Here is an 18,887-nt window from a genome sequence, read left to right on the forward strand (position 1 = left end):
AATAGCTCAGAACCTAATAAAGCTACGAAGATAATTTTTATATCAATGTGTTCCTGATGAATGAAATTTGTCGCAACAAACATTTTATGTATGTGGGGGGGGGGTACCACGTCGGAAAAGGGGGAGGGTAAAGTTCGTATTTTCTGTTCTTTTGTACCAGGATCTTTTGGGGTGTTCATTCCCCCTTGAGGGTACAGTCATTAAATTTGGTATGTGAAGCAATGAAGTAATTCACTACACGGCGCTAATACCCTGCAAAAGTACTTGTTACTTATATGGGGGAGTACAAGAGTGGCAAAGTTGACCATTTTTTTTTTAACGTAAATTACAGTTATTTTCTGGACAGTTCGATATTTGTTTCTTCTTCTTCTTCTTCTGCGAATAGGGCGGGAATTGCACAAATGTTACTTCGTTGAAATTAGTGTTCCATAAACTTTCCAGCGAGGTATCAGTCACTACCCTATGATGATTAGGGAGGTCACCAGACCCTCTAACGTGATAGTCTACGATCTCATTCAAATCCCTGCCCAGTGTATAAAGGTTAAAATTAAAGGAATTGGATAGCAACACTGATTCTCAAATTTCTGTCAGTAACTTCCCTTACATAGACATCACTGCCACGTGCTGCATATCATTGGAAAGGTAATTTCGTTGCCTTTCAAATGCGTAGGTCTCATCTCTGCAGAATTACTACAAGGTAATATAACAAGCAATATAACGTCAGAAATAATTCAGAACCTGTAGTCCTCAAATCGCTGAGAATAGAACACATGGTCATACTTAAAATCTCTCATACTACTACTTCTCAAAGTATTGCCATTTTCTCGCAGGTCACTCTGTATAAAATATCAGTGGTTTGTATTGTTACAATATTTAATGTTACCTATGAGACGAGACAATAGATAAGGTTTTCTAGTTTCGTTTCGTAAAATTTGTACAAGTGTTGTCTCGTCCCCATTCTCGAATAATTCTTTCAATCTCGGAATCTACGAACTGCACTGTATCTTTTCACATTAAGAGGATGGACTAGTTTTTTTTATTTATTTATTTATTTCCCAACGCAACTAATTATCCTGCGTGGATTATGCCAAGAAACAGTCGTAGGTGTGAGCACAAAAGAGAGCTAACAAAGCATACGAAAGCTGATGAAGGAATTCATAGAACAAGATTTGAGGCAGGTGGAAAGAGCTGTAAAAAATGTCTTGCTTCTGTCAAAACTGAAGCAATGAAGTGCAGCAATAGAACAAGGTTGGCAGTGCTCACAATAAAAGAACATAACTCATCTTCGGCGAATAATAATTAATACAAGAGTAATAATAATAATAATAATAATAATAATAATAATAATAATAATAATAATAATAATAATAATAATAATAATAATAATAGCGTAATCGTTAACACTTATGCCTTTGGTGCGAGCAGTCCCAGGTTCGGTTCCCAGTGGAGACACTCGGTCGAAAAAGTGTAAAAAGCTTTTTTCAGGCCAGCCACCCTGAATGAGGTTTTCCTGGGTTTTCCTCATTCACAGCAGGCAAATGCCGGGATGGTACCTAACTTATAGGTCCCAGGCCGCTTCCTTCCTTCCCCAATCCTTTCTTCCTTCCTTTTCTCCGGATAGTGTGCTCGCCGAGGGACGTCATCCCTTAAGCATGAGGGGCTAAGGGGGGCGCGGTGGTTCAGTGATAGAGCGTTTACTTCCGGTGCTTGGGGTCCCTGGTTCAATCGCAGCTCGCGCTGTGTGGACTTTGTGGTGGACAAACACCATGCTCGTGGGTTTTCTCGGTGTTCTCCCGTTTCCTCGCACTTTCTTCATTCCACCATTTCATTCATTTCTCATCATCACCGTCTCCTTTAGCCTAACCGGCATAACCGTGGGACGTTAAACTAAAGATTTCATTTCTTTTTCATTTTTTCATGACGGGCTAACATGGCCGTAGATGCCTGAAGCTCAGAAATCTAAATCCTAAATTTTAAATAATAATAATAATAATAATAATAATAATAATAATAATAATAATAATAATAATAATAATAATAATAATAATAATAATAATAAGAAGAAGAAGAAGAAGAAGAAGAAGAAGAAGAAGAAGAAGAAATGTATAAAACCATAGGAATTTGACTTAGGAAAGCAATGTCCAGCCTGAATACGTATGTTAAACTAAGTATGTACGGCAAGCGTATTAACTCTCAACAGCACAATTTCTAGCTTAGAAAAAACCTACAAGTTTTTAATACTTTTCAGTGAAGAAAAGCCCATATTCTTCCATTATCCTGAATTAGCACCGCAATTGCATGCCCCTACCGAGAATTGAACTAAAATGTTCTAACCTTGGGGTAGGGTTGCACGAGAGAGAAGAGTCGATACGAGAAGTATTTTCTTTAATTCGAGACGAGATGAGATATATGACCTTTCTCGTCTTGTTTTTGAGTTGAATAACAAGACGATACGATGGAGGAATTTCAACAGTCTCGTAGTAGACTACACTAGTTCGTCCAAGTTTTAGATCTCAGATACTGTTTTAATGTTACATAATTCATAATATAAAAATTGTATAGTGATAAAGTGATCGTACGAACATAATGAAGCATTTATCAGCGTTTAAAGGTATGCAACCCATTATACAATATATTCCAATAATAAATATGGTTTAAATGTTGTTAAATCACACTTTTTGTAAACAGGGTCGTAACTTGTAGGGGGCAGAGGGGCAAATGCCCCCCAGTGAAGCTCCCCTTCGTTCGAGGAGGGCCCACTTTAAGACAAAATTTTCTTAATCCATATACGATACCAACATGAAATTATAAATGAAGCAGCAAACAGGTTCACTACATTACATAAACAAAACAACACATAAAAAGATAAATAAAACAAAAACGAGTTGTGGGCCCATTTCAGTAAAAAAAAAGTCTACTATTAGGGACCCTAGAAATAATATTTATTCGTATAGCTTTGAGATTTGTCAATATTGTCCCCTCAATTAATTTAACATGTATGGAATGGGCCCAAGGGCGTGCGGGATAGCCCACAGGTTCCGGGGACCCAAAAGAGTAAGAGAAAAATGGAAAGATGGGATTCATTTTTTAATTTTGCCGAAGGGCGTAAAACAACTTTTTCTAGGGGGCCGAAATATTAATGCTTTCCACCCCCAGAGAAAATTTAAGTTACTTCGCTGTTTGTAGGCCTCTCATAACGCGGAAGGATTTTGATAGCTTCTAGATAAAATTAAGCAAAAAAAAAAAAAAAAAATCAGGTCGTAAATTTTGTGCATGAATTTACAAAATGAGATGAGAATTTTTTTTAGACGAAACAAGAAAAGCTTTTCCAGAATCGAAACGAGACAAGAAAAAAATTTCCGAGAATTAAACGGGACAAGACTTCTGCAAAATTTATGAGAACGAGACAAGACTTCTGCAAACTTTATGAGAACGAAACAAGACCTGCAAAATTTATGAGAACGAGACAAGATTTCTGCAAAATTTATGAGAACGAGACAAAACCTCTGCAAAATTTATGAGAACGAGACAAGACCTCTGCAAAATTTATGAGAACGAGACAAGACTTCTGCAAAATTTATGAGAACGAGACAAGACCTCTGCAAAATTTATGAGAACGAGACAAGACCTCTGCAAAATTTATGAGAACGAGACAAGACTTCTGCAAAATTTATGAGAACGAGACTAGAAAATTTTAGTTCTCGTCTCATGGGCAATATAAATCAAGAGATATCGAACGCCGCTCAAAAAAAAAAAAGCCAGAAATAAGATCATTGCGCTGGTGATTGTGCAAATAAACGTGATGTGACAGGTTGTTGTAACCCTTCTTAAACTGTGATGCTAATGTGAGCTTATATGAATGCTTGAAAACACATTTGCAAGTTTATACGTATTTCACAAGTCCTGGCTACCCTTCTTGAAAACAGGGAAACGTTCCAAGTTATTGTTTGTAAAGAGAAAAAGACTCCCCGTTGGCAATCGGAATAACACTACTAGATTATTTCTCATTATATTCTATTTTAGATCTTGTTGGTTCACAATATAATAGGGGACATGTATATATTATTTTCTGAGCAAAGCAAAAAGATTCACCCAGTAGGGAACCCCTCACACCACACAAAAATAAAAATTAAAAAAAAAGTTCAAAGACAGGAAAGAAGATAGAGAGAAAAAAAACTAGTGACTATTTTGTGCTGGCAAATTAGACAAGATGGTAATTAAAAAGCAAAACATAGAAGATACGAAAACAAGAGGAAAACTGAAAAAGAAACTAGGAACTTATGCTTTCTTTTATCATTCTTTTTTCTTCTAAAAGAACAAGAAAGAAACAGCAAAGAAAACAGAAGTAAAGAGAGTTTGTGGACAATAATGAAACCTTCAATTTCTTCTTTTGCACTAGTTATTTTTTTTGGTGCCTTTTTTTTTTTTTTTTTTTTGCGTGTGTGGGAAAGGAGCGAACAAGAAACTGGAGAAATTGTAGACAGAAGGGTGGAAAAAGCAAAAAAAGAGTTGAAGAACGATGGGGAAGGAGTTAAAGAAGCGAAATGAGTCGATGAACCGGAAGGGATGAAGGTAATGAAGTACGGCTGCTAACTTCTACAGCAGTGGTGATGATTGAGCTACTCAAATACCTTCACGACAGACAGAGTTAAAATAGAAAGAAATAGAAAAAGGGGAGTTCAATTCAAACCAGAACCCTTCTACAATGGAAAGAATTAAACAAGTTCTGCCAAGAACAGTAGAAAGAATTAGATATTAAATCTTATTAAAACACATAATACATAGAACTAGATAACAAAAATTTTTAAAGAATGATCCAAAAATTTGATCAAAAGATTGCGATCTTGGCCAAGGATTTTAAGAATGATCCAAAAAATCCAGCAAAAGATTCCGATCTTAGCCAATAATTAGTTTTTGGATCAGGTGTCACAACATTTTTGAATGGCCCCTAAATCGATTTTTCGTATTTTCTGCGGAATAAGCACATCATACTGAGTTAAGCCATAGTTTGGGTTTGGCTACACTATATGTAGTTCTCCAAATATAAGGCGTACAAGAAATATTTTGTTTGAAATATATTGGATCTTTTAATCCAAACATTCTTGGTAAAATGGAACCACATACATATATACACACAACTATCTATAAATTCCTACAAAACCACAGAAAATACAGAGCTAGATAACAAGCTATAGGGAAAGTGTAAACAAAACGAACTAGATACCAATTTGTAGTACAACAAATAAATAATAGAAAAGTGATTCCTAAAATATCAACTTAATATATAAATATAATCAGTTGAGAATGCTCCAAGAGCATTGCCAGAACAAACTTAAAAGGAATAGAGTAGGGATGCGCACGAGACGAGTCGAGACAGGATTTTCCTGACAAAATTCGAGTCGAGACACCGCTCTTCCAATAGAAAAATATACATTTTTCGAGTCGAGACATCACTTTTACAGCACATTTTCGAGTCGAGACAGACACAAATCTTGTCTCGTGCGCATCCCTAGAATAGAGAGATGGAGTGGGAAGGATAACTGTGATTGTTAATACATGTCAAAGTAAATCTTCTTATCCGCATCTGCTTCTACTTCTCGCAAAATATCATCTCTCTATGACTTACGGTTCCCGAGATATGGCTCCTTAACTCTCCCGAAATTCGAACTTTCTTGGTCAATATCTCGAAAACTGTAAGAGGAACGAGAAAAATTCCATCGCTTTCTCAGATAATTTTTGATGCTCTATCGAAAGGAGGGATCAAAATTGAAAAAAAAAAAATGCACATAAAATACAGACACACACACACCACATACTCTCTCTCTCTCTCACACACACACACACACACACACAGACATAGAGAATTCAATAATAAACTTTTTAAGTTGATTGACTAGTAAGAAATTCCTATCAAAACACCCCCAAGAAAAAAAAAGAACTATAGTGATTGCAAGGACTCATGAAGCTTAGGCTTTACACGAAGAACTGCTTGCCTTCACGTGTGATGCATTGGAAAAATTCGGTACGATTCGTGGAGCTGCCCTCCGAAGGCAAACTTGAGAAAAACTGAAACAGTAAAAGTGTACAAACAACGTTGTCAAACTTGAGAGAACATAAGAAACAAGCGACAAAAGAACAGCATTTAAAGAACTATATAATATGAACATTAACAAATATTTGAATTCATCGGTAACAATAATAATAATAGCAAAAATATAAAATAATAATAATAATAATAATAATAATAATAATAATAATAATAATAATAATAATAATAATAATAATAATAATAATAATAATAATAATAATAATAATAATAATAATAACAACAAAACGAAACTTAACGGGAATCCGACAGCAATGCACCCTCAGGAGATATTCTCCATGCAGCACGAGAAGCGACACTGGCAATATTTCATGACTGGGGATTGATGACCGGGACACATGCTCATGTTCTATTGGGTGGAGAAATTGGAAAATCTAGGTCAAATTTCACGACTCCTCGCGATTACTATAAATAAGAATTTCAATCAAACATGTCAAAAAATTCCTAGAAAAAATACAAAAGAAAGAATTAGATGAGAATTTTTAACAAAATATGGTTTTCAAATTTGTAGTAAGACAAACGATAAGATAACTATATAAAAAACTATACACAAATTCTTGGTTGAATGAAAACACATTAGAAAAAGCAGTCAAGAATTGTTAATAAAATACGCAAAAGAAAGAACTAGATGAAGATTTCTAACTAATGTGATAAGAATTCCTAGCAAACATGATAAAAATTCCAAACAAAACACACAGAAGAAAGAACTAGGTAAAGATTTTAGCTAATGTGATAAGAGTTCCTAGCAAACATGTCAAGAACTTCAAATAAAACACGCAAAAGAAAGAACTAGATACAGATTTCTAGCTAACTTGATAAGAGCTCCTAGCAAATATGTCAAGAATTCCAAACAAAAGAAGGAAAGAACTAGATAAAAATGCCTATTAAACATGTAGAATCTAGGTGTGAATTTGTACTGATATAAACATACAGTAGGAACAAGTAGATTTAGAAAAAATGCTTTCAACATGCACGCACAATAGAAAAAATTAGACACAAAGACTTCCGTCAAACCCACAAGCATACTGGAAGGGATTATGTGAAAATTTCTGAATTTCTATTGAAGACACGAACAGTGCAAAGACTTTGATGCAAATTCGTAGTAAAATACATGATCAAAAGATTATATTTCCTTTTGAAATGTGTATGCAAATGAAAGAAAGAACAAAAACACGAAGAATTAAAACGAATTGGACAAGACTTATTAATAAAATGCACTCTCAACAGAGCAAGAACAAGATAATTCTTACGAAAAGAAGTATTCTTACGAATAACAGAAATAACTAAAAAGAATCCTTTATAGATACAAAAAATTTATAGTTCATTGTATAGAGTGTTAATGGTATAAAATTTAACAATGTTTATGGAATAAAAATTGGATTTCGTAGTTTGATATATCCAAACCAAATGCTATTTTTTTTTATCATGTATCGAGGTTCAATTAAAAGTAGAAAAGTGAAATAAAATCTTTTAGTTTAACGTCCCACGTTTAGGCTTCTTTTTCAGGTAAAGGGAGACCATGATTAACGCAGGTGAATGATTATTCCATTAGTGGAATAAGAATGTGAAAGGAATTGTACCCCGAGAAAACTCACAGACACGATGTTGTTCACCACAAACTTACTTGGACGAGGATCGAACCAAGGGCACCACACACCAGAGGAAAACGCTCTACCACTGAGCCACAGTGCCTTCCAGTTAAAAGTAGAATTAGCAAGACGCTAATAAAAGTAATGTATGTTGGAGTATATTGTAAACTTCCGTGATTTGATAAGAAAGCAATCTGTTTTATGAGAACTTGTAGGCAGCAATATAAATCTTACAATCCGAAATGAAAAAAATGAAACCTTTGAGTTTTACGTCCCACAATTATGCCGGTGAGGCTAAAGGAGACGATGATTATGAGAAATGAATGAAATGGTGGAATGAAGAAATGGGAGGAAACGAGAGAACCCCGAGAAAACCCACGAGAACGATGTTTGTCCACCACTAAGTACACACGGCACGAGCTGGGATCGAACCAGGGACCCCAGGCACCGGAGGTGAACGCTCTACCACTCAGCCACCGCGCCCCCCCCCATCTTACAATCCGACTATAACCGAAACATCTATAATGGGGACATACAAGGAGTTAAATATAAGAAAAAAGCTGGATTTAAAAAATCTAGTAGGGTTATGTACTAGATGAGGCGAGATAGAACTCTTTCAATAGAAGCATATATAGGGTGGCTATCCTTCAATTGTCGACAGCGCCACGGAGTTTAATTTGCATATTTAGTTTAGCACACACCTTAAAATATAATTTCCTAAATCACGCGTTAATCAATTATGCAGGAGAAATGACAAAGAATACAAAACGAGGACCAGATCTACATTTCTTGATGGCTTATTTCTATATGAAGATTGTAACAGCAGTGGGTGATCTTTGTGAGATCACGAAAAAAAAAGAAACCGTATATCGACTATCGCGTAATAATGAGTGTGGAGAAGAAAATCCCGAACAGCGCCCAAAGGGTGTTTAGAATGACATGATATTTCTTACAGATTGTCAGCTCCGACTCTAAATGAGATACATTAGAGGATGAAAAAGGGCGAAAGGAAAAAGAGACGAGACTCGATCATCATTTGTGAGGTCATGTTACGTCCCAGGATCCACGAGACGAGTTTTCTTCTTTTATTTTTTTTTCTCTTTAACAAAAATAACGACCTTACGAAAAGGATATTACTCTAGTATCTTCACTAAGCCCTTGGTTTTTCTTCTCTTCTCGTGCTCTGTCAATTTCTTCTTCATCCTACTTTCTACCACACCCATCTTCACTCAGCCCCCTCCTACCCGCCCCCCACGTCTCCTTCTAGTGTTAAAACTGTCCCTGCAACTCACTGAGCGCGAACCCAAAGTGAAAGAGAGAGAGAGATGGAGTTCGTGTAATTGAGTGCACATAAATTCGAAACCCATCGGCTTCTTCGCCAAGACCAGGTGCTTGTCTTTATGGACCTAATTCCTAATGCAAAAGATATAAAAGTCCTGTAATAGTAGTATTAGTATTAGTACTAGATTCGCCCGGTCGACTTCACTTTTTTTTATTTTTTATTCTTCTATCGTATCCTTCTGAGAGAGTTAAGAAAAAAATGCTATAGCCATTGCCCACAAGTTATATGCTATATGTGTGTTCTTTTTTTCTCTCCTCCGGTTACCATTCTACCATATTGACCTCACCCTCCCCGTTTTCTAGGAGTTAACTCATCCTCTGTGTACCTTCCAAGTGCCCCTGGACAGTAGGCAGCTGAGCAATACTTCTGTGCAACACGGGTCACAGCAAAGAAAACGACTCACTAAATAAATAAAAGAATAATGGTAGTATGTTTGCATAAACCCCATTTTCATATATCTTTCTATATACGTACGTTCTTTCTTTTTTCGACAAGGGTTTTCCTAAAACTATTGGGTAGAGGGAATTCTTCGATTTCTAAACCTCTTCGCTTAGTCCTCCTTTCCCCCCACCTTAATCTCCAGAGTTACCATAAGTTGGTTGGTGGTAGTTTAGAGTAGGGTTGTATTGCCAATGTACGTATCAAAGAATACTAAACGAAAACCACATATATGTAGGTCTTACTGCCCGTAAATTTAAGACAAATATTTCCCCTTTTGAAATCCAGATGCATTATTGACTCTACTCAACCTCTGCCCCCCCCCCATGTCACACACACATGCACACAGGGCACAAGTGAGAAAAATATGCTTCAGATCATGTGATTGTAATACAGTGTCCATAGTGGAACAAGAGTACAGGACTATAGATGAAAAGGGAGAGACATTGGCAGTGCTAGAGGAACGAACCCCCCCCCCCAAAAAAAAAGGACTCGGAAATAGAGCAGGAGACGGGGGACGGGGGTGAGGTGGGGGCGAACAGCATTGACTGCATCATGTTTCCCTCCCTCTTTTTTATTTTCTTTGCTTTCTCTCTCTCTCTCGCTCATGGAATGACCACTAGGGGCCCATGTATAATGTATTTCGAGCTGCGCTCATAAACCAAGTTTAGAGCGCTGAATTTGACACCAATATTGTGCCTTCGATAGCACGTTGGAGATCCCTTAAAAGTATGAACCGATACATTGTGGCATGCCTTGTAATTCATTTTTCACCGGACTCCGGTCAATTATTCAAAAAATTGCCCTTCTACTATCTCCATCCTAGACCTCAAGGCCTTTATTTTTTTCCTCTTTCTTTTCGGATGCTTCTTCGAATGACGCTATTGGAATGATGCAAGGGTTTGTGGTTGGTGGGAAGAGAGAAGCGGAAAAAAAAGTCTTTCGAACACTTGCGTTAAACGAGAAGAAAAGGCTCGTATTTTGCCACAAAATAATGCTCTAAGCTTGGCATTTTTTCCCTATCTCTGTTCGTTGCCCCATCCTACCTTTATCTTTCTTTCGATGTAAAAATAGGAGAAGGCAAGCGGTTCCTTATGGTGCCCACGGGACCTCTTTTAGCTTGTTTTACACAGTTTTGTTCTAATCCAGTGTATAACTTTCCGAGAAACTTGCAGGAATAGAAGTAGTATAGGGGATAAAGAAACACAGACCAATAGATGGCGCTGATCGTGCTCTTAACTCACAACGGGGTATATTACTCCGATCACTATAAATTCTAACTTCTGATGTCCCTGGCTTGTTATTTTTTTCCTCCTTTTTAAAAAGTAAAAAAAAAAAGAAAAGAAAAAACAAGAAAATATACTGTGTGCCAGATAACCATTCAAGAATATTGGTAAATAGTTTATTTTCTCCTAGTTCAAAGTACTAAATTAGAACAGAAAGATATACCTGAAATGGTCTTCGTGGGTGTAACTTTGGGTTGAAGTATGTCTGCATAGGGAAGTAAGTTCTTTTCATCATGAAAACTTTGAAACTTCCTTTTTGTCAGTGGCTTCTGGTGAATTAACCACAGACTAAGACGTTATTTTTAATTTCTATAGATAGCCTATTAAGCTATTGTAGAGTAGAGGGATTTCAAATTGATTTCATATATTTTTGTTCTTCAATTGATACTTAAGAAGCTTGGTTTACCAAACACTCTTTTATATATTTAGTCTACCCGTGTGTCCGCCTGGAAGACACACAATCACAATAATACTTGATAGATCTCAATCAGATTTGGCCAGGATGTACAGAATGGAAAATTAGGTATCAAGTTTGTTGATTCCAAGATATAAACAATCAAAAACCGTTTCTCCATGTATTTGTATGGAAGCAGTCATAGATATCATCCTTGTTCATTATACAACCCGCCTTACTACTCACATTAGCGGGTTAGTATAATGCTCAGGATTCAAAAATACAATCGAATACAACGATAAAATGAAATTAATAATCAAAAATCGGTTCACCATGTACTCCTATGGAAGTAATTATATATATATTATCCTTGATTGATAGACTACCCGTGGTACTGTTAAATTTAGACGGTTAGTATAATGATCAGGATTCGAAATAAAAAATCTATGTGTCGAATACAACGTTAAAATGAAATTTAAATTACTTTCTACTCGTCATATCTAAAGGAGGGATGGCCACAAAGTTCCGGTTCCGGCGGAACCAGTTCCGCAACAGGTTCTTGGAGATCCGGTTTTCAGAACCGGTTCCAGATCTGGATCCGAAAACCCGGTTCCGGAACCGGATCCGTTCAGAGCCGAAAACCGGTTCCACCAGGAACCGGTTCTGGCCATCCCTGATCTAAAGACTTAAATATTTACAAATTTCAAATATGTATTCGATTTAAGGTAAAAAATAGTATATTTAAGCCTATACTTATTAAGGAGCTCCGTTAACCAAAAAAACAAAACAGAACTCTTTAACGTGGTGTACATTCTCACACTGCAACTTGTTCTTTAAAGAAAGAAAGAGAACAAAGAAAATCACAAGAATACGATTGTACAGGATCGATGAACTCATCCAAATTTGACGATATTTCGCATAGTGCAAAATATTGACGAGGTTTTAGTAAGCACATCTTTTAATTCTCGAGCTATTTCCATCAAAATTGGGATTTGGAGTTTGTCAAATTTACAGATGTATACATACGGTGATCAAAAAATACGGTGAATCATTTTATTAGAAGCAAAGTAATAAGCTTACATGGAATTTGATTTAATCTTCTTCAAAATACTGTCCTTGGCCAGCAATGTACTTATCCCAACGTTGAATCCTTGACTGGAAGCATTTCTGGAAGGTTTCTTTCGGAAGAGCGTTCAGATGCTCTGTCGTGCCCCTCTCAATGTCAGGAATAGTGTCAAAACGTTTTCCTTTAAGAGTCTTCATCCCGGCGAAATTAAAATACCGCTAATTTTACAGTAATTATGTGATATCTTCAAATAGATAAAAGATAATCGAAATATGAAACAAGAGCACCCTAGACAATATTATTTTACATGAGAAACCGTTATCACGACTCACTTATCTGCTTTCGATTTCGAGCCATTTTGAAAATCGGCATTTATTTTCGCGGTTTCTAAACGGCTGAAAACGGAAAGCTACTAGGTGACTTGTGGTAATGGTATCTCATACAAAATAATATTGTCTAGGGCGCTCTTATTCCATATTTCAATTATCTTTTATCTATTTGAAGATATCACATAATTACTGTAAAATTAACGGTGTTTTAATTTCGCCGGAATGAAGACTGTTAAGCACGGTTTTAATTTTTGAGAAGAAGCAGAAATCGCACAGTAAGTAACGCGCATGTGGACAGACAGGATCAAAAGCAGTGTGGCACGGCGCATTTCCGTGAAGAAGAAGAAGGAAGCCATTTGCCTATTTAATCGACAGTTAAAATGCTTTTCACGGACCCATACGGAATCTTTAGTACTTCGGAAAACTCTCCAATGTCATTCGCCTGTTTGAACAAATCATTCGTGCCACTTTTTGCACGTTTTCATCTGTTTTTGACGTCGAAGGACATCTCGAACGTTGATCGTTTTCAACCGACACGTTGCCAGTTTTGGATCGCTCATATTACTTGTAAACAGTTTTCAATACCACCGCTTCATCGCCATACACTGATTTTAACATAGTAGCCCCGCGTAGCGTAGTCGCTAACGCTCTCGCCCTCGGTGGGAGCGGTCCCGGGTTCGATTCCCGGTGGGATTACTCGGTCGAAAAATTGTAACACGCTTTTTCAGCCCAGCCACCCTGAATGAGGTTTACCTGGGTTTTCCTCATTCACACCAGGTAAATGCCGGGTGGTACCTAACTTATAGGTCCCAGACCGCTTCCTTCCTTCCCCAATCCTTTCTTCCTTCCCTTTCCCCGGATTGTGTGCTCGCCGAGGGACGTCATCCCTCAAATCGTGAAGGGCTAAATGGCCTTAGATGCCGAAAGCCCAGAAATCTAAATCCTAAATCCTAAAATCATGATTTTAACATTTCGTGAGCTTTTTTGGCATTTTTTTCAGCTTAGAACAAAACTTAATATTTTTCCACGACAGACACTCCTACGATGTCCTCACTCTTCTGCCTCTGGAAGCCAACTAACATGTTACACCTCGTTCAACCTCGACGCTAGCTGTACCAAAGATTTAGGCTACCGGGCTTACTAGTTGAAACGGATATAGCATCGATAGTAGGGATGCGCACGAGACAAAATTTGTGGCTGTCTCGTCTCGAAAAGTGATGTCTCGACTCGAAAAATGTATATTTCTCTATTAGAAGAGCCGTGTCTTGACTCGAATTTTGTCAGGAAAATCCTGTCTCGACTCGTCTCGTGCACATCCCTAATCGATAGATGGCACTGTGCTCTACATTCACCGTACTTTTTTTTATCACACATTGTATGTATTATAAATACATGTTATATTAAGATGAGTACTTTATATATATATATACACACACACAGGGTGGTCCAAAAGTAGCTACACAGTACCGTACTTATTAGCTCGTTACATTTAATATAATTTCTTATTGTTATCCATTAGGTAGACTTAATTTCTTTATTATTTGTTCTTACTTTTATCTTAAGCTAGGAGCAGCAGAAGCAAATAAACCTATAAGCAAGAATGTTATACTTGATCAATGCAGAGATGTATACCTACTTTTGGGCCACCCTGTATATATCTATTATTCCTGCTTATAATAAGAAAAAAGCATCAGAGAAGAACTTTAGAAGTGAAGATCATTAGAATCGTTGCTTCCACACAAAGATAACAAAAACAATAAGTTATGAGAAGTGTAATTTTTAAGATATAAAAATTAACAAATATGTATTTCTTTTATCACTTTTGCGTCCCACCTATTAGCAATTTTTTTCCCCTTGAGTTTCGCGGACGCTTTTCTTTCAAAAAGTTGTTATCAGAACGCCAATTTATTTAAGAAAACCTTGTCATGGTAAATATTTAAACAAAACTAAGTTAGCGAAACAGTATAGATAAGTTTCAGATTTCTAGGAAAATATGTCGATGTTCTGTTTACAAAAGAACAAACAATAAATGATGTTACTTAACGATTTTTAGCTCTCATGGCAGAATATAACAGTGGCGCAGGTAGCTATTTTCGTGCCCTCCCGGGGTTGTCAATATAGTATGTTTTTAAAAAGATTGGCCCGGTTCCATAAGGCTATATCTTTTACATGAATGAAACCATGCGACAGATTTTAAAATACACATCAAAACTCAAATTCTTCCTGGGGGCTGTGACGTAACTAGGGGGGGCAAACGGGATTTGTGCCCCGGGCGCCGGATTGGAAAAGACGCAAAATTGTGCAAATATTTAAAGGAGCGTTTTTGATTGGTTGTTCAGGGGCGCTAAGACGAGTTCTTGCCCCGGGCGACAACCAGAGTATTTGCGTCGCTGCCTGGGGGCACGGTGATTCAGTGGCCGAACCTTTACCTCTCATAGGAATCCTCACGAGACGAGACGAGACTTAAAAGTTATCCTATCTAGTTTCGAGAAAATGCTGTCTCGTCTCGAAAATATAGGTCTCTCCATGTTTGGTGTCTCGAGAAGTTCTATCTCTTCTCGTTTTGTCCGTCATTTTAGTATTAGGTGAAACAAGAATCCTTATTTTACCCAAAATGGCGAACACAAATCTTATCTTAAATGTAAGAGATAATATGTTAGTCGAAACGATACGACACACTTTATAAGTAAACGATTTCTTCAGATAAATCTATCGCTGAAAAGCTGTGCGTTGTGTGTAGGCTATATAGCCAAAATGAGTTCCACTTCCGCTCAAAAATATTTTTCTTAAGACGAAGTAGAAGACGAAGAATCAAACCAAAATTACGGAATTCCGCTTTTGAAATGAAGGTTATATACTCCGTTCTCTTGCAGAGGCGCGGTCTTTTCAGTAGATATATTCTCTCCCGCAAAACCTCCCCCTACATCCTCGTACCTCTCTCACACTCCTTCCCATTATGATTCCAAGTTTCGCTTGTGTATTAAGCCAATTTCCCACCCCGTCAACCTGTCTTTTCTTTTCCGTTTTATACTCCGCGCAACCACAGTTTCTGCAAATGCTCCTTAAGAAAAGACTCTGAAACTTTGTGGAAAGACAAGAGAAATAGGTAGGTAGACAACCACGCACAACACACAAGCCAACCATGGTGTCTATATTATTCTCTCTCACACACACAGAGAGAGAGACAAACAGTAACATTTCTCTTATTCCTTGGTTCTTGATTCTTTCTTCTTTCTTGATCCAGCTTTCTGTGTGAATGCACACTTTTGTCTGTAGGAAATAGGAAGGAGATTGGTTCCTAACAGATGTAACCGACGTGTCGCCTGATGAACGGAATAATCGTGGAGAGAACTCAACAAGAAGGCACAAGTGAAAGAAAACTAAAGATGGAAGTAGAGAAGCAAAAAGGATAATAAAAAGGAAGGGGTGGAGGAGAACAGAAAAACTCAGTTTTGTGAGTAACTAACTAAAAAAGAGAAAATAACATGAGACATATGCTTTCTGGTAATAGTGAAAAAACTTTTCATCAAACACGAAAGAATGAGAAAAGCAATGGTTAAGTTTTCTTCATTTTTTTTATTATTTTTTGTTCTTTGCATACGAAAGTGATTGGAGCAGAGAAGCAATACCAGTAAAAGAAAAAAACGAAAAAGGGATGATGAAAATAAAGCCAAAAATTACAAACAAAAAGCAAAAGAAAAATCTAGAATAAAACTTTTTTTAAAAAAGAAAAAAGTATGAACGAAAAGAGGGGAAAATGCTAATAACAATAATAATAGGTAAAAAAAAAAACACGAAAAATTTTAATTTCACCAAAAACTCCTTTTCTCTAGTGTTACTAATACTATTATATTCTGTTTTCTAATTCTTAATGTTTTTCAGGTCCAAGTTTTTTAAAAGAAAACATCAAATTCTTTAGTTCTATTCATTTCAGACTATGGTTTATTATTTCCTTTTTCTACCCTAATGAAATGAAAGAAACGATTTATTTTTAAAATATTAATTTAATAAAATAGAAAGGGAAATTTGTAATAATAATTATTTCTTTCTTCCTTTCTTTTTTGAAAAATAACAACAAAAAAACGCATATTGCAAAATTGGTTTTATTTGTAATTTTTTAGAAAAAAAGAGAAAGGAATATTGTAGGAAACATACTTTTTTCTTTAAAAATATCTTTTCCATCATTGCTTTCGTTCTAAAAAACAGAATTTGTAGTTTCTGATTTTTATTTTCTTCGAACTTCTTCGTGTAGTGAAACAAACATGAAATGTCTTGTTTAACGTGCTTTCTATATGTCCTGTAGGCTGCAAAAGATGAATAATGACTGCAAAAGTAAGTTTTTAATGTCGATGATTTGTTGGTGGGGGGCTCAGTTGCCCTCCCCGCTGGTCTAGTAGTTAGAACGTGTGCCTTTGGTATACGGGGTTCCGGCTTCGATTCCCGGTGGGAGAGCCTTTGGAATTTTTGATTGTCCTCGATGTTTCTGTGGTCGTGTCCCTGTCGTTCTAGGTTACTGTAAAACCGAGTTAAACAAGTAAAAATCGAGTAAAATGAAGTAATAAGTAGACAAGCAAGTTAATGAGGCACGTTCAGTGAGTCAGTTAACTTTAAAAAAAAGTGGTAGAGCGCTCACTTGTGGTACATGAGGTCCCTGGTTCGATCCCAGCTCGCGTCAAGTGAACTTTGTGATGTGCAAACGATATGTGCATGGGTTTTCTCGTGGTTCTCCCGCTTCCTCCCGCTCTCTTCATTCCACCATTCCATTCATTTCTCGTCATCACTGTCTCGTTTAACCTATTCGGCATAACCATGGTACGTAAAACTTCAAGATTTTATTTTAATATGTTGTTGATGCTCATTTTTTATTTATAAATTTAATACGAGGATGAAATTCATGTCTTCAACTGTATTTATGAGGAAGACTTATATGTTAAACTACTGGTTCTCAACAGGTATTTCGCGACACACTGGTGTGTCACGCAGTCCATAAGATGTGCTGTTGGATTTTAAAATTTAAAAAAAAAATACACATTAATTAGTTAAAATCACTTTTGAGATAGACTGTACCAGTCAGCGCCTACAGCGATAGCAACTATGCTTAGTAATACGGTATATAAAGTAACTACTTCATAGAAATTTATAGTTTTACACTACTATAATTTATGTTATTATGTTGGTTTGTACTTACCGCGACATGTTGAACCGTGAGAAGGATAACTCAGAGACGTGTTATCTGGTTTAACGCATACATTCAAAACATTTACACACAGACACACTTGTCGACACCACACCTGGCAGTCACCTGCAGGGAATTCCAGATGTTTGAATCTACAAAGGAAAAGAATGAAAAGAAAAAGTAAATGAGTTTCTTTATTTTAGAAGAAAATAATGTGTGATATTATAAGTAGAAGCAGACAAAGTATTCTACAGGTACCGTTATGTTTTATAAATAATATAGAAAGTCATGTTCTTTCCTGGGCTGTGTTGGCAGCCGGTAGTGTTAGGTCATTAGGGTTTGTTGACCTGGTTACGTGTATTGGAAAGTTGTTATATTTTTGTTTTTAGTTGTGCTGACATGTAAAAGGTCGTGTCCTCTTTTTAGAGACTTTATACTGGCTATTTTTAAAAATAATGGAAATTTGAATTAAATCTGTTGATACGTCATTTTGAGAGAATATTTTATTCGTTCACATGTATAACATGTTGAACAATATGTGATAGAATAAAAAAAAAGAAAATGAAATATTTGAGTCCCACCTGTTAGGCTAAAGGAGATGATGATTGTTAAAAATAAGAAGGTGAGAACACTTATAATGTGTGATACGCATTGGAATCGAACCCGGGACCCTTAGCATTGGAGCTGAATACTGTATGATGGGAGGGAAATATTTATTCATGCGTGACTTTTTTTTTTTTAAATTTGTTGGTTCGTATGCCAGAGCATACTCCTAAAAGCAACTATGTTGTGAACGTGGTAAAACTTCGTGTACGGTATGATACACTATGATGGTACATATACAGAGCGTGGTTTCCGTACGTCTGTTGCTGATGAACTTAAGACATGAACTGAACTTTTCGCGCGCTTTTGGAAAACCCGGTTGGGTAGGAGTGATGATGTGTGCTTGCAGAGCCTTGCTAAAACTTGAATTCAAATACAAAGGAAGACCGTTGACACGTTTGGTAAACATTACAGAATACCGCCAGACTGATAGAAATAACTTTGGCGCCGCGGTAGGTGAACAAAAGGAATATTACGGACGTGGGAAATATACATCACAAATTGGGGACAGACAGACCAATAGAAATAACTTTGGTATCGTGGTAGATGAACAAAAGA

General features: G+C 36.6%; 1 protein-coding gene across 4 annotated transcripts in view; it reads right to left on the minus strand.

Moving 5' to 3' along the window:
• The window catches only part of LOC145669646 (uncharacterized), a 995,784-nt gene that overhangs the window by 468,866 nt on the left and 508,031 nt on the right, over positions 1 to 18,887 (minus strand). For all 4 annotated transcript variants that reach the window (XM_081737888.1, XM_081737893.1, XM_081737887.1 and 1 more), the window contains one exon: positions 17,739 to 17,878. In XM_081737888.1, coding sequence (XP_081594014.1) covers positions 17,739 to 17,746 — 8 coding nt within the window. In that variant the 5' untranslated portion in view covers positions 17,747 to 17,878. The remainder of the gene's footprint in view (positions 1 to 17,738; positions 17,879 to 18,887) is intronic.

Source organism: Thermobia domestica, chromosome 14, assembly GCF_964235325.1.
Source record: "Thermobia domestica chromosome 14, izTheDome1.hap1.1, whole genome shotgun sequence".
In the NCBI taxonomy this organism is placed as follows: domain Eukaryota; kingdom Metazoa; phylum Arthropoda; class Insecta; order Zygentoma; family Lepismatidae; genus Thermobia; species Thermobia domestica.